Source organism: Papio anubis, chromosome 18 (assembly GCF_008728515.1).
Source record: "Papio anubis isolate 15944 chromosome 18, Panubis1.0, whole genome shotgun sequence".
In the NCBI taxonomy this organism is placed as follows: domain Eukaryota; kingdom Metazoa; phylum Chordata; class Mammalia; order Primates; family Cercopithecidae; genus Papio; species Papio anubis.
In genome coordinates, this window is record NC_044993.1 from 58,539,020 (window position 1) to 58,559,421 (window position 20,402).

General features: G+C 48.0%; 1 protein-coding gene across 6 annotated transcripts in view; it reads left to right on the forward strand.

Moving 5' to 3' along the window:
- Positions 1-20,402, forward strand: part of MYH11 (myosin heavy chain 11) — a 156,167-nt gene that overhangs the window by 12,880 nt on the left and 122,885 nt on the right. For all 6 annotated transcript variants that reach the window (XM_021931782.2, XM_017953215.3, XM_021931783.2 and 3 more), the window contains one exon: positions 6,322-6,683. In XM_021931782.2, coding sequence (XP_021787474.1) covers positions 6,339-6,683 — 345 coding nt within the window. In that variant the 5' untranslated portion in view covers positions 6,322-6,338. The remainder of the gene's footprint in view (positions 1-6,321; positions 6,684-20,402) is intronic.

Below are 20,402 nucleotides of genomic sequence, written 5' to 3' on the forward strand. Positions count from 1 at the left end.
TCACGAGTTTGAGACCAGCCTGGACTATATGGTGAAACCCTGTCTCTACCAAAAATACAAAAATTAGCCAGGCATGGTGGTGTGCGCCTGAAATCCTGGCTACTCGGGAGGCTGAGGCAGGAGAGTCGCTTGAACCTAGGAGGTAGAGGTTGCAGTGAGCCAAGATCCCGCCATTGCACTCTAGCTGGGTGACAGAGCGCAGTCTCTCACCTTTGGGATTTTATTGCATTGTTTAACGTGCTCTCCTGTGCCTTGCATTTTCCATAGACAGGCATTAGATCTGGAGGTTTCATCACCTGCATCCCCCATCTCCATCCCCTTTTCTTTTTAGCAAGAATATGTCATTAGTGGTAATGGTACTTCCTGTGGTGTCCCATCTGCAGGCATGTAATGTTTATAATGTCTAGTCAGTGCCCTCTTTTTGTGATGGTAGGATTAATTAGTAGATTTAGGTAATGTCAGGTGGACCCGTCCCTTATAAAATTCCACAGCAGCTCTTCATCTGATATAGTCAGTCTTATGGTGGGGACCCTAGACCAGCATCATCATCACCCAGAAGTTGGTTAGAAATGCATATTCTTGGGCCCCATCCCAGTCCTGCTGACTCAGAAGCTAATGCACCAGGAAATGTGAGCCCCATTGGCCTAACGGTTTTAGCAATTACAGGTAGCCCTTGCCAAGAGCCAGCCTGCCGCCTGCCTGTCTGTCTGTCTTCCTGTCTTCCTTCCTGTCTTCCTTCCGGTCTTCTGGTCTTCCTTCCTCCCTTCCTCCCCTCCTGCCTTCCTCCCTTCCTGCCTTCCTCCCTTCCTGCCTTCCTCCCTTCCTCCCTTCCTCCCTTCCTTCCTTCCTTCCTTCTTCCCTCCCCCCCGCTCTCTCTCTCTTTCTTTCTTTCCTTGCAAAGTCTTGCTTTGTTATCCAGGCTGGAGTACAGAGGAATGATCTCGGCTCATTGCAACTTCCACCTTTGGGGTTCAAGTAATTCTCCTGCCTCAGCTTCCTGAGTAGCTGGAATTACAGGCGCACGCCCCTATGCCCGGCTAATTTTTGTATTTTTTAGTAGAGACAGAGTTTTGCCATGTTGCCCAGGCTGGCCTCAAACTCTTGACCTCAGGTGGTCTGCCCGCCTGGGCCTCTCAAAGTTCTGGGATTACAGGTGTGAGCCACTGCGCCCAGCTTGAGGCCTACTATTTTATTAGAGTTTTACAAACAGTTACATCCTAGTTTTATTGTTGTCCATGTATTCGCTGGAATTCTTCCATGTGGAAGGGAGTCTTTTTTAAGATAGGGTAAGTGGAGTCAGGGGCAGGACACTGTTGGTCTTACTATGAGCTAAGCCAAATGCAACAATGATGTTAAAATGCAGGAAGGCTTTTTTGTTAAACCTAGGAAAAAGCATGTTGTCTACCAGATCCGTATTTCTCTTTCTGGATATCTAAAGTGATTATTCAGATTTAGATAGGATTTCCTCATTTCTCTGCCTTTTTTTTCTTTTCTTACAATTTTTTTTTTTTTTAAGTCTTCTTTGTTGCCTGGGCCAGAGTGCAGTGGCGCGATCTCAGCTCACTACAACCTCCACCTCTTGGATCCAAGCGATTCTCATGCCTCAGCCTCCCCAGTAGCTGGGATTGTAGGTGCCTGCCACCATGCCCAGCTAATATTTTTGTGTTTTTAGTAGAGCATGTTTTAGCATGTTGGCCAGGCTGATCTCGAACTCTGGACCTCGAGCAGTCCTCCTACCTCAGCCCCCACAAAGTGCTAGGATTACAGGTGTGAGCTACCACTCCTGGCCACCACTTTTTTTCATCAGCTACTATATCAGGTCTCCCAGCAGAAAATCTCCTCTGAGCAAATCAGCTTCCAGGTTTGTTTTTTTGTTTTTTTGTTTTTTTGAGACCGAGTTTCGCTATTACTGCCCAGACTGGAGTGCAATGGCATAATCTTGGCTCACTGCAACCTCTGCCTCCTGGGTTCAAGTGATTCTCCTGCCTCAGCCTCCCGAGTAGCTGGGATTACAGGCATGTGCCACCACACCTGGCTACTTTCTGTGTTTTTAGTAGAGATGGGGTTTCACCATGTTGGCCAGGCTGGTCTCGAACTCCTGAACTCAGGTGATCCACCTGCCTCGGCCTCCCAAAGTGCTGGGATTGTAGGCATGAGCCACCGCACCCGGCTGCAGGTTTTTTCAATTAGTTTTTTAAATTATTATTGTCAGCCCTGAAATAAAAAAAATAGGGATTAGAATATCTGCCACTCCCATTCTGTCTTGCAAAATCTCCATCACCCAAAAGGTTGGGTTTCCGGAGTTGGCTGCTCAGCTCTAGGGATCCGGTAGTGGGACATGGGTCTTTATTCTGTCTCTGTGGAATCTGGGGCCCAAGCATGGGGATTATCAGTGAATTGAAAGGAGCTGTGAATTCCCTCCTGAAGGAGGGATGTCAACCGCACATAGATCCTGGTGGCCGTACGTCCTCACTTAGCCAGCAACTCAGTTCTTTGGAGCCCAGCAGCAAGAGGTGAAAGGGGCTGTGAGCCAGCGTTTCCAGGACAGCCCCTGCAGCTGTGGTCAGAGAGTCAGGAACAGGGGGCTGGACAGGCCTGTTGAGCGAGTTGTCTCTGTCCCTCTCCTCATAAACACATCTGCATAACAGGACAGATAACGTGAATCTATCATCAATGGGCTTCCCGTGTAGAGAGGACATCTAATAACCTAATCTTCCATCGAGAGAGTTCTCCTTTTCAATCTAGTTACCCTAAGGAACAATTCGTATAGAAAAGGCAGAATCAAGATTTTCACCTTTCCACTCCACTTTCTGTACCCATTTAAAAAATAATGCATTTGGGGCTGGGTGCAGTGGCTCATGCCTGCAATCCCAGCACTTTGAGAGGCCGAGGCTGGTGGATCACTTGAGGTCAGGAGTTTGAGACCAGTCTGGCCACCATGGTGAGGCCCTGTCTCTACTAAAAATGCAAAAATTAGCTGGGTGTGGTGGTGCGTGCCTGTAATCCCAGTTACTCAGGAGGCTGAGGCAGGAGAATCACTTGAACCTGAGAGACAGAGGTTGCAGTGAGCCAAGATTGCACCACTGCACTCCAGTGTAGACAACAGAGCAAGACTCCATCTCATACAATAACAACAACAAAAAAAATCATTTTGAACATATGGATTTAAATATATTTGTCTTTCAGCCCTTTTGGGGGTATTGGGGTGGTGGACGCTGTTTTTTTTTTGAGGCAGAATGCCATCATCGCCGGGCTGGAGTGCAGTGGCCGGATGCAGCTCACTGCAAGCTCCGCCTCCCGGGTTTCGCCATTCTCCTGCCTCAGCCTCCCAAGTAACTGGGACTACAGGCTTCCGCCATCTCGCCAGCTAGTTTTTTGTATTTTGCAGTAAGAGGCGGGTTTTCACCGTGTTAGCCAGGATGGTCTCGTCGCCTGGCGATCCACCGTCACCGGCCTCCCAAAGTGCTGGGATTACAGGCTTGAGCCACCGCGCCCGGCCTTATTTTTCTTATTGATATTCAAACTGGTCTAGATCTTGACCAGCTAGAACCCTAGTATAATATTTTGGTATGCAATTTTCTAGACTTTTAGAAATGTACACACAAGCATGTAAAATGAAGATAAATATTTTATGACAAATATTTTAATCAGCTTTATTGAGGCATAATCTATATAAAGTAAAACTCACCAACTTAAATTCACGTTTTTTAAAGTGTATAGCTTGAGTGAGTTTTTTCAACTTAAAAGCTTTATTTCTTAATTGACAAATGATCATACATGTTCATGGGGTCTATAATGGTTTTTTTAATTGGTTGGTTGGTTGGTTGGTTGGTTGGTTGGTTGGTTTTGAGACAGGTTCTCACTCTGTCGCCCAGGCTGGAGTGCAGTGACTTGATTACGGTTCACTGCAGCCTTGACCTCCTGGGCTCGAGCCATCTTCCCGCCTTAGCCTCCTGAGTAGCTGGAACCATAGGCATGTGCCACCATGCCTGGCTAATTTTTAATCTTTTGTACAGAGACAGAGTCTTCTTAAGTTGCCCAGGTTGGTCTCGAACTCCTGGCCTCAAGGGATCCTCCTGTCTCAGCTTCCCAAAGTGCTGGGATTACAGGTATGAGCCACTGAGTCCAGCTCTTAGTAACATTTTGATATTAATACGTATAATGTGTGGGGAGATAAGATCAGGGTAATTAGCACATCCATCATCTCAAGCAGTTACCATTTCTTTTATTTACTTTGCTACTTCCTATGTGATGACATTTATCTCTTTGTGTTGGGAACATTCAATGTCCTTCTAGCTCTTTGAAACTATGTAATATTTTATCGTTCACTTTAGTCGTCCTATAGGGATACAGAACATTCTTAATGAGTTTTGACAAATGTATACAGTCTTGTAAGCACCACCATAACCACGGCGGATGCTTTTACCACCCTGAAAGGTGGGGCCTCTCACCTCTTTTATACTTCTTTTGTGCCTCTTACCAATCAGTTCTTTTCCTTACCACTGGCAACTCTTTTTTTTTATTTGTTTGAGACGGAGTCTCACTCTGTCACCCAGGCTGGAGTGCAGTGGTGCAGTCTCGGCTTGCTGCAGCCTCTGCCTCCCGGGTTCAAGCGATTCTCCTGCCTCAGCTTTTCGAGTAACTGGGATTACAGGTGTGCACCATCATGCCCAGCTAAGTTCTGTATTTTTAGTAGAGATGGGGTTTTACCACATTGGCCAGACTGGTTTCAAACTCCTGACCTCAAGAGATTCCCCTGCCTTGGCCTCCCGAAGTGCTGCAATTACAGGTGTGAGCCACCGTGCATGGCCTCCACTGGCAACTCTTGATTGCCTGTCACCATAGGTAGGCATTTTCTATTTTGCTCTAACTTTTTTTTTTTTTTAGACTGAGTCTCATTCTGTCGCCCAGGCTGGAGTGCAGTGGGGTGATCTCAGCTCACTGCAGCCCCCACCTCCTGGGTTCAAGCAATCCTTTCGCCTCAGCCTCCTGAGTAGCTGGGACTACAGGTGTGTGCCACCACATCCCCATTAATGTTTGTATTTTTAGTAAAGATGGGGGTCTCACCATGTTGCCCAGGCTGGCCTTGAACTCCTGACCTCAGGTGATCCACCCAACTCGGCCTCCCAAGGTGCTGAGATTACAGGTGTGAGCCACGGCACCCGGCTGCCATTACTTTCAATCACAATAACCACACTTACTTTTGCACCAGCCTAATAGCTTTTCATATTGAAGGAATAATACAGCATGTGGCCTTTCTGATTTTTTTCACTAAGCATGATGCTTTTGAGACTCATTTATTTTATTGCATCATTTCTTTCCTTTTACTGAGTCATATTCCAATTATATACATTGGGTTGCTTGTTTGTTTGTTTGTTTGTTTTTAAGACATGGTCTCACTCTGTCACCCAGGCTGGAGTGCAGTGCCTTGATCTTGGTTCACTGCAATCTTGACTTCGCAGGCTCAGGTGATTCTCCCACCTCAGCCTCCCAAGTAGCTGGGACTACAGGTGTGCGCTACCATGCCTGGCTAATTTTTTGTATTTTTTGTAGAGACAGGGTTTTGTCATGTTGCCCAGGCTGGTCTCCAACTCCTGGGCTCAAGCAATCTGGGTAATTCTGTGTTTTATCATTTGAGGACTCTTATTTTGCAGTGAACAGTTAGACTTGACCATCTTCCCATATCAGCATGTGTAGACATACTTCCTGCTTCTTTTTTTTTTTTTTTTTTTTTTTGAGATGGACTCTCACTCTGTCCCCCATGCTGGAGTGTAGTGGCACTATCTTGGCTCGCTGCAACTTCTGCCTCCGGGGTTCAAGCAATTCTGCCTCAGTTTCCAAGTGGCTGGGATTACAGGTGCATGCCACCACACCTGGCTAATTTTTGTATTTTCATTAGAGACGGGGTTTCACCATGTTGGCCAGGCTGGTCTTGAACTCCTGGCCTCAAGTGATTCACCTGCCTCGGCCTCCCACAGTATTGGGATTACAGGTGTGAGTCACCTTGCCCAGCCCTACTTCCTGCCTCTTAACCACTGGGTAGTATTTCACGGTATGGAAATAGCATGGCTTATGTATCCAGCTCTATGTTGATGGACGTTTGTGTTGTTTGACTTTTGGTATTCTAGGCAATGACACACATCCCTTTTTGAAGGGCCTTTGGGTGGTCTCTGTTCTCTGACCACATACACAACACTTCAGGTCTTTGTACTTGGTGGGATGCTCTGCAGACCGAGTTCCTAGGCAGGGCAAGGTGAGTGGTTGATCTGTCTTCAGGGCTTAGTTGTGGTCTGATTCTGACCCTGTTACCTTATTCCACAGGGGACCAACAAGGCACCATGGCACAAAAGGGCCAACTCAGTGACGATGAGAAGTTCCTCTTTGTGGACAAAAACTTCATCAACAGCCCAGTGGCCCAGGCTGACTGGGCCGCCAAGAGACTCGTCTGGGTCCCCTCGGAGAAGCAGGGCTTCGAGGCAGCCAGCATCAAGGAGGAGAAGGGGGATGAGGTGGTTGTGGAGCTGGTGGAGAACGGCAAGAAGGTCACGGTTGGGAAAGATGACATCCAGAAGATGAACCCACCCAAGTTCTCCAAGGTGGAGGACATGGCGGAGCTGACGTGCCTCAACGAAGCCTCCGTGCTACACAACCTGAGGGAGCGGTACTTCTCAGGGCTAATATATGTGAGTATTGCTGGCAGTCAGGTACCTACTCCTGGCCTCATAAGGAAAGTAGGCATTAGAAATGTGTTGGGAGGGCCGAGTGCAGTGGCTCATGCCTGTAATCCCAGCACTTTGGGAGGCCGAGGTGGGCAGATCACCAGAGGTCAGAAGTTCGAAACCACGCTGGCCAACATGGTGAAACCCTGTCTCTACTAAAAATACAAAAAGTAGCCGAGCGTGGTGGTGTGCACCTGTAATCCCAGCTACTGGGGAGGCTGGGGCAGAAGAATTGCTTGAACCCAGGAGGTGGAGGTTGCAGTGAGATTGTTTTATTGCACTCCAGCCTGGGTGACAGAATAAGACTCTGTCTCAAGAAAAAAAAAAAAAGGAAATGTGTTGGGAGGCTGAAGGTTTGATCAAGGGAGATTGCAAGATGAGGTGGCATCATTCCAACGTGGCTTCACAGCTCAGCCCTTGAACAGGTTATTTCTCCTGTTGAAGCCTCAGTTTTCCCATCAGTAAAATGGGAATAATCACCCTCATTACAGACAGGGGGTGTGACAATCCCATGTTATCACATATGCCAAATGCCAGGATATATGACAAACTCTCAATAGATTTCCTTGGCATCGCTCTGTCCTTCCTTCCTCTTGAAAGTAAAGACCTCATAACCGCTTTGGAAAGGCTGGTTTATCTTGGCAGCCAGGTGGGTAGGAGATATGAGGATGTGGCTAGGTTGTAGGGAGGCCTTCCTTGTCACAGAGGGGAATGTTCAGATTGATCCTAGGACTCTTTTAGGTAGACTTGCAGATCAGAGTGGACTAGGGATGGCACAATATGGTAGCCACTGGCCACTCATGGCTAACTAAATTTAGATTTAAATTAATTAAAAGAAACATTAGACCAGGTGTGGTGGCTCATGCCTGTAATCCCAGCACTCTAGGAGGCCAAGGCGGGTAGATCACTTGAGGCCAGGAGTTCGAGACCAGCCTGGCCAACTTGATGAAACCCCGTCTCTACTAAAAATACCAAAATTAGCCGGGCATGGTCATGCACACCTGTAATCCCAGCTACTTGGGAGGCTGTGGCAGAAGAATTGCTTGAACCCAGGAGGCAGAGGTTGTAGTGAGCCAAGATTGTGCCATTGCACTCCAGCCTGGGCAGTAAGAGTGAAACTCCATCTCAAAAAAAAAAAAAAAATCAAAAAATTTATTGGCTGGATACATGGCTTCGCACCTGTAATCCCAGCACTTTGGGAGGCCAAGATGGGTGGGTCCCCTGAGGTCAGGAGTTCTAGACCAGCCTGGCCAACATAGTAAAACCCCGTTTCTCCTAAAAATACAAAAATTAGCCGGGCATGGTGGTATGCGCCTATCATCCTGGCTTCTTGGGAGGCTGAGGCAGGAGAATCGCTTGAACCCTGGAGACAGAGGTTGCAGTGAGCCAAGATCGCATTATTGTACTCCAGCCTGGGCAACAAGAGCAAAACTTCATCTCTAAATAAGTACATAAATAAAAGAAAATAAAAAATAACAAATTTATTTCTTTCGTTGTATTGGCCCTGGGTCAAGTAGTCAATAGCCACCTGTGGCTAGTGGCGGGCGTACTGCGTAGCATAAGTGCAGAATGTTCCCATTATCATAGAAAGTTCTGTTGGACTGCCTGGACTAGATGATTGGGGCTTGGAGTGTGACGTTGTGGGGCATGGGTCCATTGTGGGATTGGATCAACTCTCTAGCACAAGAAGGATATTGATATCCCCATGACGCCAGACCGGTGCACAGACGTTACCCAACCCAGCCTATGTCGATCTCTTCTCTCTGAAAGGGCTTTGCTCACCCTTGAGCAGGTTACCTCATGCCTCTGAAGCTCTGTTTCCTTTTCTGTAAAATGGATGCAAGAATAGAACTAGCCTCTTGAGAGCCGGGCGTAGTGGCTCATGCCTGTAATCCCAGCACTTTGGGAAGCTGAGTCAAGTGGATCACTTGAGCCCAGGAGTTTGAGACCAGCCTGGGCAACATAGCAAGACCCCATCTCTGCAAAAAAGAAAAAGAAAAAAAGAAAGAAAATTAGCCAGGCGCAGTGGTGTGTACCCATAATCCCAGCTACTCAGGGAGACTGAGGCAGGAGCATCACTTGAGCCCAGGAGTTCAAGGCTGCAGTGAGCTGTGATTGTGCCACTGCATTCTGGCCTGAGTGACAGAGCCAGACCTTGTCTGTTTTTTTTGTTTTGTTTTTTTTTTAAATAGTACTAGCCTCATGGAGTGGGTTACTCTAAAGACAAAACACTTAACACACTTCCTGCTGCATGTTAAGTGTAGGCACTGAAAATGTTAAGTGTTATTAGATGGGTTTTTGCTGTGGTCATGATCACTTTTGATTTTACTAGTCAGGTGTTCTTCTTCCATCACTTGGCGTCCTTCTGTCCCTTTGGTCCTGGTCTGTACATTTTGCCAAGTGAAAATTACAAAAAGCCCCTTGTCATCTCTAAAAATGTCCTGCACATTTTTTTCCTAATTAGGAAACTAAGACACGTTCACTATGGAACACTTGGAGAATTCAGAAAGCATAGCGAACGGAAAAATTAGTCCTTAACCAGAGACGCTGTGCATTGTCTCTTTGTGAGCCTGGTATATGTTTACATATTTAAAAGCCTATTGGGCACACAGTTTAGTGACTTGCTCTTTTTTCCGTTTGGAAATGCTCAGTGCTGACTTGTGTAATGTATCTCAGGCAGCCCCAAAGTTACCCCTTTTAAGGGGTAGTGTAGAATGTGTCATGGGGATAGGCCATTTTTCCACTGTTCTTATAGGCATTTCAGAAGGGGTTACGGTGGCTTTTTAAAGACTCAAATGGTAAGAGTGAGCAACTGAGCAACTCATGACTTTTTTTTTTTTTTTTTTGAGATGGGGGCTTACTCCATCATCCAGGCTAGAGTGCAGTGGTTCCATCATAACTCACTACAGCTTCCAAGTCCTGGGTTCAAGCGATCCTGTCACCTCAGCCTCCTGAGTAGCTGTGGACCACAGGCGTGCACCATCACACCTGGCTAATTAAAAACAAAAAAACAAAAAAAAACTTTTGTAGAGACTGGGATCTCACTAGATCGCCCAGGCCGGTCTCAAACTCCTGGCCTCAAGACATCTCCTGCCTTGACTTTTCATGGTGCCGGGATTACAGGTGTGAGCCACTGTGCCCAGCCATAACTATTGAATATGTTTTCCAACCCGAGTGCTGTACCTTGACACGTTTTATTTTATTTAACACAACATCCACTGAGTTGAAAATGTTTGCCCCTTTTAGAGGAGGAAGCTGAGGTGCAGTTCTGTAAGTGTATCTTTACCTTAAGTAGGGGACGTCTCTTGTCTGTGGCACTCTTTGTATGGAAATATTATTGATCTGGGGATGTTGGTATGTTAGACATTTTCTCTTTCTTCCTTCCCTTCCTTCTCTTTCTTTTTCTTGCTTTCTTGCTTTCTTTCTTGATGGAACTTCACTCTTGCTCCTCCAGCTGGAATGCAGTGGAGCGATCTTGGTTCACTGTAACCTCTGCCTCCCGAGTAGCTGGGATTGCGGGGATGTGCCACCATGCCTGGCTAATTTTTGTATTTTTAGTAGAGACGGGTTTCACCATGTTGGCCAGGCTGGTCTCCAACTCCTGACCTCAGCTGATCCACTTGTCTCAGCCTCCCAAAGTGCTGGGATCGCAGGCCTGAGCCACCGTGACCAGTCAGTATATCGGATGTTTCTAAAGAGGCCCATCTGTAGGGAGCTACAGGGAAAATTGGACTCTTTGGGGCCCAGGTCTTCCATCTAAGGCATATCATCTCCATCTAGGGAGTTTCAGGACAGACCTATGTATTCATCTCACCTGCTGTCCTCAAATAGAAATCAGAAAAAAACATAATAAGGGGCATATGAAGGTCCTGAGACTCAAAATATCTTCTGACAGCAGATTAAAAATAAATGAATCAAAGCTTCAAATTCCTGCTGTGCTTCTCTAGACAGATTAGATTAAAATCCTTTCAGCCTTGTGATGATGGCCCCACTCTTCTCTTGTTCCTTTCTGGTCAATTTAATTGCTTAATAGAAACCGTTGTCCATGACGGAGAAGATAAAGAAGGAAAGGGGCCGGGGTGGGGGAGCACAGTAAGTTACTCTCCCAGCTCATAATAGCAGCATGCATGACTCTTGTTAATAGGCGGGTGGTGAAGTGATGCCAGGTCCGTGGTCTGGCATGCATGACTTTGCCCTCTGTGATGAAGATGAACTTTTCTCCTCCATTCTGCAAGGCTCGTCTCAAACGATGGGCCTTTGAGAAGGTTCTGGCAGACCTCTTGTCCTCTTGGATCTAGAAGAGTCTATAGAAGCCAGAGGAGCTTGTCTCCTTATCTTAGAGATGCAGGTTCTGGGCTCAGCAATGTCCAATCTACCTAAACTGCTGAAGACCATTTGTGGCATACCTGGAGGGGAGCACAGCTTTGACGCCTGGTCCTAAGGGCCCCTTGGTCTTCTGAACGCTGTCTTTTGGCTGAGTTCCATCTGCCTTGAATTCTCTTTCTTTTTCTTCCTTTCTTTCTCTTTCTTTCTTTCTGTCTGTCTGTCTTTCTGTCTCTTTTTTTTTTCTTTCTTTTTCCTTTTTCTTTCTTTTGAGATGGGGTCTTACTCTGTTGCCCAGGCTGGAGTACAGTGGCATGATCTCAGCTCACTGCAACCTCTGCCTCCTGGGACTCAAGAGATCCTCCTACCTCAGTCTTCTGAGTAGCTGGGTCTACAGGCACGTAGCACCAAACCCTGCTAATTTTTTTGTGTTTCTGGTAGAGGTGGGGTCCCACTGTATTGCCCAAACTGATCTCGAACTTCTGAACTCAAGCGATCCGCCTGCTTCAGCCTCCCAAAGTGTCAGGATTACAGGCATGAGATTGCTCCACTGCACTCCAGCCTGGATGACAGAGTGAGACTCAAACAAACAAAAAAAAGATGAGGATGCTGAGGCTTAGATGTGCTCAGTCCCATAACTGGAAAGTGGGCAGAGCTGGGATTCAGACAAGGTCTGTGTGAGTCCAGGGGCAGGGTGACTACCCATGCAAAGGGCTTTTGGGGTGATAGGCTTAGAGCAGGAGGTGATGGTCGTGGGCTGGAGCCAGTGGGGACAGTGCCAGAGGCCTCTTTAGCTTTGAGGTAGACAAGCTTTAAGTGCACAGCAAGAAGGAATTGAACCTTTTATTATGATTCCTTGAGCACCTACTAGGTGCTAGGCTAATGATTACAACCTGCTAACACAGAGGTGTGATTTTTTTTTTTATTGAGTTAATACATCAAAACGAAAGAAATCTGTTTCTGGTACTGCTTGAAAAAGCAGAGGACCTGACACTCCAGAACGCAGGGTGTGAGGTAGCACCCTTTGTGAGATGGGCTTTGTGCTCTCTGCTTTTCCACAGACCCCACCACTCCCTGTCGTCTCCCAGGCCCTGGTAGCCGTTGACCATGGCACCTCTTTTGTTCACTCCCACACACCCTGCTTCACTCATGCCTTACCTGCTTTGTCTTTGTAGACAGTGGGGCCCTCCACCCTACACCAGACCTCTGGGGTTGGGAAAATCATGATCCAGAGCCAAGGTGGATGGGCCCCCCTGCTCCTTGGAACTCCAAGGCCACATCCCCGATCCATGAACCCCAAAGGACGTTTTTCCAGTTCTGGTTCTGCTTCTGGAATGCCCAGGCGGTCAGGAGAGGCCCTCCTTCCAAACTTTAGCAGGTGACCATTTTTCCGCCTTAAAGACCTGGCCCAGCAACCTTAGCCTACTCCGGAAGCAGTGTCTACCCAGGGACACAAGGAGCAAGCAGACTGAGCAGAGGCCTCCTGGGTGCCAGTCACTGCACTGGTCCCTGGAGGATAGAAAGACACTATAACTGCAAGCTGACCTTTGTTAAGCCCCAGGAATTAGCCCTTGTGATTTTTTTTTTTTTTAGATGGAGTCTCACTCTGTCACCCAGGCTGGAGTGCAGTGGTGCGATCTTGGCTCACTGCAACCTTCATCTCCTGGGTTCAAGCGATTCTCCTGCCTCAGACTCCTGGTAGCTGGGATTACAGGCACCCCCCACCATGCCCAGCTAATTTTTGCATTTTTAGTAGAGAAGGGGTTTCACCATGTTGGTCAAGTTGGTCTTGAACTCCTGACCTCAGATGATCCTCCCGCCTCCGCCTCCCAACGCGCTGGGATTTTAGGCGTGAGCCACTGCACCCGGCCTTCTGATCTTTCAAGTCATTATTGCTTCAAAGAACCTCCTCCAGTAATACAAGGATAATCTATGCAAAGACCACAGGAGAATATTTAAAAATAAGTATGGATTGCAAAAAGCAGCCTTCTTCCCTGGAGGCAAACATGATTCACAGGTTCATGTATGTACTCACACACACACACACACACACACACACACACAAAACAAACATAAGAAAAAGTCACTCCTTGTATGTTTTGCAGTTTGATTTTTTCCACTTAACCTACCTTACAGTTTTTTCTGTCTGTTCGTAACTATCAAGTCAGACTTTTTGACTAGGTAAGACATGCAAATATGAAATAAAATAGTGTATAAGGGAATATAGAACTTCCCCCTTCATTCCTATTCCTCGCCCTTCCAGTTCCCCTTCTTAGAGACACCATGGTTGCTGGTTACATATGTAGCCCTCCAGTGATGTTATTTATTTGTTTATATTATTTTTCGAGATGGAGTCTCACTCTGTCACCCAGACTGGAGTGCAGTGGCATGATCTTGGCTCACTGCAACAGCCCCCTCCCAGGTTCAAGCAATTCTCCTCCCTCAGCCTCCCAAGTAACTGGGACTACAGGTGTGTGCTACCTCGCCCAGCTACTTTTTGTATTTTTAGTAGAGACGGGGTTTTGCCATGTTGGCCAGGCTGGTCTTGATCTCCTGACCTCAGGCGATCCACCCACCTTGGCCTCCCGAAGTGCTGGGATTACAGGCTTAAACCACTGTGCCCAGCCTATTACTTTTTTTCTGATGAAGTCTCACTCTGTCACCCGGGCTGGAGTGCAATGGTGTGATCTCGGCTCCTGCAACCTATGCTTTCTGGATTCCAATAATCCTCCTGCCCCAGCCTCCCAAGTAGCTGGGATTACAGGTGTGTGCCACCACACCCGGCTGATTTTTGTATTTTTTGTAAAGATGGGTTTTGCCATGTTAGCCAGGCTGGTCTTGAACTCCTGACCTCAAGTGATCCACTCGCCTCAGCCTCCCAAAGTGCTGCAATTACAGGTGTGAGCTGCTCCATCCAGCCTCCAGTGATGTTTTACACACATGCAGCCACACAGCCCCTCGTGCACCCCTCCAAAATGGCAGCATAGGCCATGGCTGTTGTGCATCTCAATCTTTGGCCATTCATTCATGGTAGTAGAGAGACGGCCCCTGCACAGTCTTCCGCTATAGTGATGGACCATAATGATTAAGCCTGTCTGCTATTGGCAGGTATTTAGGTTGTTTCTAGTCTGTTTGCTCTTAAAAGCAAGGCTGCAGCACAAGAACATGCTTGGTGGACTGTGTCTGTCTCTAGGTTGGGTATTTAGAAAGCTGTGATATTGCACTGGAGCGTCATAAAGAAGGTGTGATTATCCATCACTTTATTGAGGAAGCTCAGGGCTAGGTCTGTATGCACAAGTCAGGTAAGTGATAAGGCAAAGCCAATACTCTCCCCAGGCCTGTGTTTCTTTTTTTTGAGACCGAGTCTCGCTCTATTGCCCAGGCTGAAGTGCGGTGGCACAATCTCAGCTCACTGCAACCTCTGCCACCTGAGTTCAAGCAATTCTCCTGCCTCAGTCTCCCCAGTAGCTAGGACTATAGGTGCTCACCACCACACCTTGCTAATTTTTGTATTTTTAATAGAGATGAGGTTTCACTGTGTTGGCTAGGCTGGTCTGGAACTCCTGACCTCAGGTGATCCACTCACCTTGACCTCCCAAAGTGCCAGGATTACAGGTGTGAGCCACTGTGCCCGGCCAGCCCTGTATGTTTGAAAGCCAGTGTTACTTCCCTCCCTTCCCTCCCTGTTCCTCATTTCTGCTGCAGGCCCTGGGAGCACCCCCTGCTCAGGGCTCTGTGACTGACCATATAAAGTGTCAGGGAGAAACTGGAGCTGCTTCCTAATACGGTCACAAAGAGGGAAATCCTGGGCCTGCAGCTGGGACCTGCTGGTGGCACAGGGCCCATGAGATGCCGGCTGGGACACAGGAGGCTGGGATGTTGAAACCTCTGAACTTAACCAGCTGGAGAGGGGCTAATGGGGCCAGAGAGGCAGAAACACAGCTAACTATGGTCAGGCTGGGTCGAGGTGAAGAAGTGGCTGAACAATGTGGGAGGAAGAGCCAGATGCTAAAGCCCCAAGTCCCCGCGTGAGATATGCGGCTGCCTGCCCCAGTCTTCCCTTCACTCCATCATCATACCCTGGCTGACTTGGAAAGCTTTTGCAGAACTCAGCAGAGGTTCAGATCTACCTGGAAGTATGGATTAAGTGCTTGCTCTGTGCATGGCACTGGCAGAGATGTCCCAAACAAAGAGGACGAAAGTCATATTCCTCTTTCAGAAGTTGGTGATGGAGCTGAAAAGACAGTGTGGTCCTTCCTTCTTCTTAAAAATTCACTTTATTCTTTTTTTTTTTTCTTTGAGATAGTGTCATTCTGTCACCCAGGCTGGAGTGTGGTGGCATGATCTCGGCTCACATAACCTCTGCCTCCTTGGTTCAGGCGACTCTCCTGCCTCAGCCTCCTGAGTAGCTGGGATTACAGGCATGAGCCACCACGTCCAGCTAATTTTTCTATTTTTAGTAAAGATGGGGTTTTGCCATGTTAGCCAGGCTGGTCTCAAACTCCTGACGTCAAGTGATCTGACCTCCTCCACTTCTCAAAGTGCTGGCATTAAAGGTGTGAGCCACCATGCCCAGCCTCTTCCTTCTTAAAAATTCGTTTCCTTCCCTCCCTTCCTCCTTCCCTCCCTCCCTCTGTTGCCCAGGCTGGAGTACAGCACCACGATCTCGGCTCACTGTAACCTCCACCTCCTGGGTTCAAGTGATTCTCCTACCTCATCCTCCCGACTAGCTGGGATTACAGGGCCCTGCTATCACACCTGGCTAATTTTTGTATTTTTAGTAGAGACAGGGTTTTGTCATGTTGGCCAGGCTGGTCTCGAACTCCTGACCTCAAGTGATCTGACCTCCTCAGCCTCCCGAAGTACTCGGATTACAGCTGACTGAGTTTCTACCCCATGCCTGGCACTGTGCAGGGTGCAGGAGATACAGTAATGTGCGTGTCACAGTCCAGGAGGTGACATTTAGGCAGAGCTCTAAAAGAGGAGAGGGAAACAGCTGTGGGAAGATGAGGGGAAAAGCATTCCAGGTGGAGGGAACAGCATATTGAAGGCTCTAAGGTACTAAGACTTTCTCTCTCATGAAATGAAGGGAGCATAGTAAGAGTCACTAAATAACATTGATTGAGCACCTACTACACACCAGCCGCCATGCTAAATGCTTTTCAGGCATTATCTCACAGCACACCTATGAAGGGCTTGTTAGTATGCCTCCGTGTTTTGTAGATGAGGATAAGTAAGACTCAGAGAGGTTAAGGGACTTGCCCAGGGTCACACAGCTAAGAAATAGCAGAGTGAAGGTTGAAATTCAAGTACCCCATACCCAGTTCTGAGCCCTCAACCACTGCCCTTTACTGCCTCAAAGTCAAGGACTTGAGTGAGGACCGGTTGGGCTGTAAATGATACCTACATTCAAAAGGGGCATGGCAGTGAGCATGGCCCCAGAGGAGCTGGAGATGGAGTCGAGACCTGAAGGAGGGTGGGGCTTGGTTGACCTTTGTCCAGATGACCACAGACTGGGCACTTGCTCTTTGGGAGGCTTGTCCTGGGAACTGGGGACATCAATGAATAGGAGAGAGCCACTGGCCTGGCTCAGTGCGGTCCACTGAGTACCTACTGCTGCAGTGCAAGGCCCCCAGGTCACAGAGGTGAAGTCAGGCTGTCCCTGCTCTCAGGAAGCTGTATCATTAATTTATTTCCCTGGTATGCATTTAGCAAGCATTTAGTTAGCACCTATTCTATACTGAGGCCTGTGCTGGGACTGAAGAGGAGAAAGGGGCTGGGGGGGTTCTCCGGCCTCAAGGTACTTGCAACTGGTGTTTGCAGGATGTGCGGGAGGGTCCTGGGTGATGGAATGGGGAAGAGGGGTGTCCAGGCAGGCGGTCCTCCACTCCCAGCCCCACCAGGCTGGATGTGGCTCCTGGGCTCCGCTTACCTCTCATCCTTGCTCTGCTTCTCCGTTTGGGTCCAGTGGAGCTGCTTGTACCAAGCTGCTTATAGTTCACCCCCACGGACCCTATGTCCGGTTTTTCTGCCCATGTCCCTGCTTTGTCTTGTCCTGAGCTGGTTAACACCTCGTTGTCCTTTAAGACTCAGCGCTGGGAATACCTCCCCACGTGGAGGTTTCCCTCACCACCCCCAGTATGGGTTAGGGCCTTCCCTTCCTTGTTCCTATCGTTCTCTGTTCTTAGGACGTGTTTTCATGTACTTGTCTCCCACTCTGATCTAAGTTCTTTAAGGACAGGAGGTATCATTGATTTCTTTGTATCCAGCCTCTGACACAGACGTGGTATATAGTAGGTTCTCAGTAAATGGTTGATGGCTATTTAGACAGGCATATGTTGACTCATTCATGCTCCTTTTAGGGGATGGTGAGAACCTGTGTCTCCATCAATCCTGTTTCTTTTTTTTTTTTTTTTTTTGAGATGGAGTCTCCCTCCGTCACCCAGGCTGGAGTGCAATGGTACCACCTCGGCTCACTACAACCTCCACCTCCCAGGTTCAAGTGATTCTCCTGCCTCAGCCTGCCGAGTAGCTGGGACTACAAGCATGCGCCACCATGCCCTGCTAATTTTTTGTATTTTTGGTAGAGATGGAGTCTTGCTGTGTTGCCTAGGTTGGTCTTGAATTCCTGAGTGTGAGCAGTCTGCCTTCCTTGGCCTCCCAAAGTGTTGGGATTATAGGTGTGAACCACTGCGCCCAGCAATCCTGTAACTTTGAAGAATATCATTCCCCTGCAGCACCCCCAGACACTACATACCATTGTCCCTTAGCAGACTGAGCCCTGGAAGGACCTTCCCACTCTCTCTTTTTCTTTCTTTCTTTCTCTCTTTCTTTCTTTTCTCTTTCTCTCTCTCTCTCTCTCTCTTATTCTTTCTTTCTCCCCTCTCTCCCTCCATCCTTTCCTTCCTTTTCTTCCTTCCCTTCCTTCCTTTCCTCCCTCCCTCCATCCTTCCCTCCTTCCCTCCCTTCCTTCCTTTCCTTCCCTTCCTTCCTTCCTTCCTTCATTTCTTTCTTCCTTTCTTTTGAGAAGAAAGGAATGGTCTAACCGTGTCACCCAGGCTGAAGCGCGTGGCACAATCATGGCTTACTGCAACCTCAACTTGCCAGGCTTCAGCAAACCTCCCACCTCAGCCTCCCACATGGCTGGGACTACAGGCAAGTGCTACCATGCCCAGCTAATTTTTTAATTTCTTATAGAGATGGGGTCTCACTGTGTTGCCCAGGCTGGTCTTTCTGGTTCAAGCAATCTTCCTGCCTTGACCTCCCAAAGTGCTGGGATTACAGGTGTGAGCCACCGCACCCGGCCAGACTTTCCCACTCTCTAATTGGCTCCAGCCCTTGACTAAAAGCCCCTTGAGGGCAGGGACCCTGTGGGTTTTTTTTTTTTTTTTTTTTTTTTTTTTTTTATGTTCTAATGTAGTCCCAGCACCTTTTGCATGGCATCTGGGACATACAGAATGAATGAATGAACGAATGAACAAACAAACGAACGAATGATCAATAGTTTCTTTTTCTGTCGGATGGGCCTAGGCTGGATAGCATAACGGACCATGCTCATACCTGGGGGTGGGCCAGGCTGGGCTTGGTGCTGCCAGGATCTTCTTTGGTGACTTTGGTCAAGTCACTTAAGTCTCTGTTGCTTGGTTCACCCTAATTGTAACTGAGAGATGGATCTCTAGTCCTCCCTAAGTCGCTTACAGGGAAGAGGATATGCTTTATGGCCGTCAGAGTCTGGGGCAGTACTGATGTTTATCGTTTGGGGAAAGCAGTTCCTGTGAGATGGGTTGGAGCCTGTCTCCTGAACTGTGACCTCAACCATGGGAAAATCTAGTATCCAGTAAGGAAAAATCATGACGATACTGTCTCACCACGTACAGCATGGCATGACTCCTCCTTCCCTGATCTGATTATTTTCAGATGCTCCTATTCACCCGGCAGGACAGGACTGCTATTTTTTTAAATGGTAAAGTGCATATAACATAAAATTTACCGTTTTAAACGTTTTAAAGAAATCAGTGCCATTAAGGGAATTCACAATGTTGTACAGCTATCAATTTCAAGACAGGGTCTTGCTGTGTCACCCAGGGGCTAGAGTGCAACGGTACAATCATAGCTCACTATAACCTTGAGCTCCTGGGATCAAGCAATCCTCCTGACTCAGCCTCCCAGGTAGCTGGAACTACAGGTGCTCACCACCATGGCCAGCTACATATATATATATATATATATATATTTTTTTTTTTTTTTGTAGAGATGGGGTCTGGCTGTTGTTGCCTGGGCTGGTCTCAAACTCTTAGCCTGAAGCAATCCTCCCACCTTGGCCTCCCAAAGTGCTGGGATTACAGGCATGAGCCACTACACTTGGCTCCAGAGCATTTTTGAAGCCCCCAAAGGAAACCCCGTGCCCATGAGCAGTTACTCCTCACTTCCCCCCTCTCTCCAGCCCCTGGGAACCACGAGTCTATTTTCTGTCTCCGTGGCTTTGCCTACTCTAGACGCTTCATATAAATGAGATGATATAGTACATGACCTTGCGTGCTTGGCTTCTTTCACTAGGCGTATTTTCAAGCCTCATCCACATCGGAGAGCTCGTGTCAGTGCTTTGATCCTTTTTAGGCACGGCTGTGTTTGTCTCTGTTTTACAGATGGGGAAGGTATTAATGGTCAGGAGCAGGCACTCTGGGGTAAACAGGAGTTCTAGTTCTCAACTTTCCTCCAGCTGTGTAATCTGGTGACAACCTCACCACGCCTCACTTTGCCCTCCTGTCAAATGGGCAGTGGGGAAATCACTGTTACTGAGTAGTTGTGAAGATTCCATAAAGTGGCCGGGCGCGGTGGCTCACGCCTGTAATCCCAGCACTTTGGGAAGCCGAGGTGGGCGGATCACGAGGTCAGGAGATCAAGACCATCCCGGTTCACACAGTGAAACCCCGTCTCTACTAAAAATACAAAAAAATTAGCCAGGCGTAGTGGCGGGCACCTGTAGTCCCAGCCACTCAGGAGGCTGAGGCAGGAGAACCACGTGAACCTGGGAGGCAGAGGTTGCAGTGAGCGGAGATTGTGCCACTGCACTCCAGCCTGGGCGACAGAGTGAGACTCTGTCTCAAAAAAACAAAAACAAAAACAAAAAACCCATAAAGAGATGCCTCTGCCATCTTCTAGAGACTGAGTCACTGGAGTTTCTTCTTAGATATGGACATTGGGAGGTCCCAGAAAGAGATCAGAGGGTGGTGGGAGAAGAGAGAGGTTGGAGGATTATTACCTTTTCCTCCCTCCCTACTGGAACATGGTTTTTGCAGGTGTGTTTCTGAATGGCTGCAGCTCCCTCTGGACAGCCCCTTTTTAGGGCTGTGTGACTTT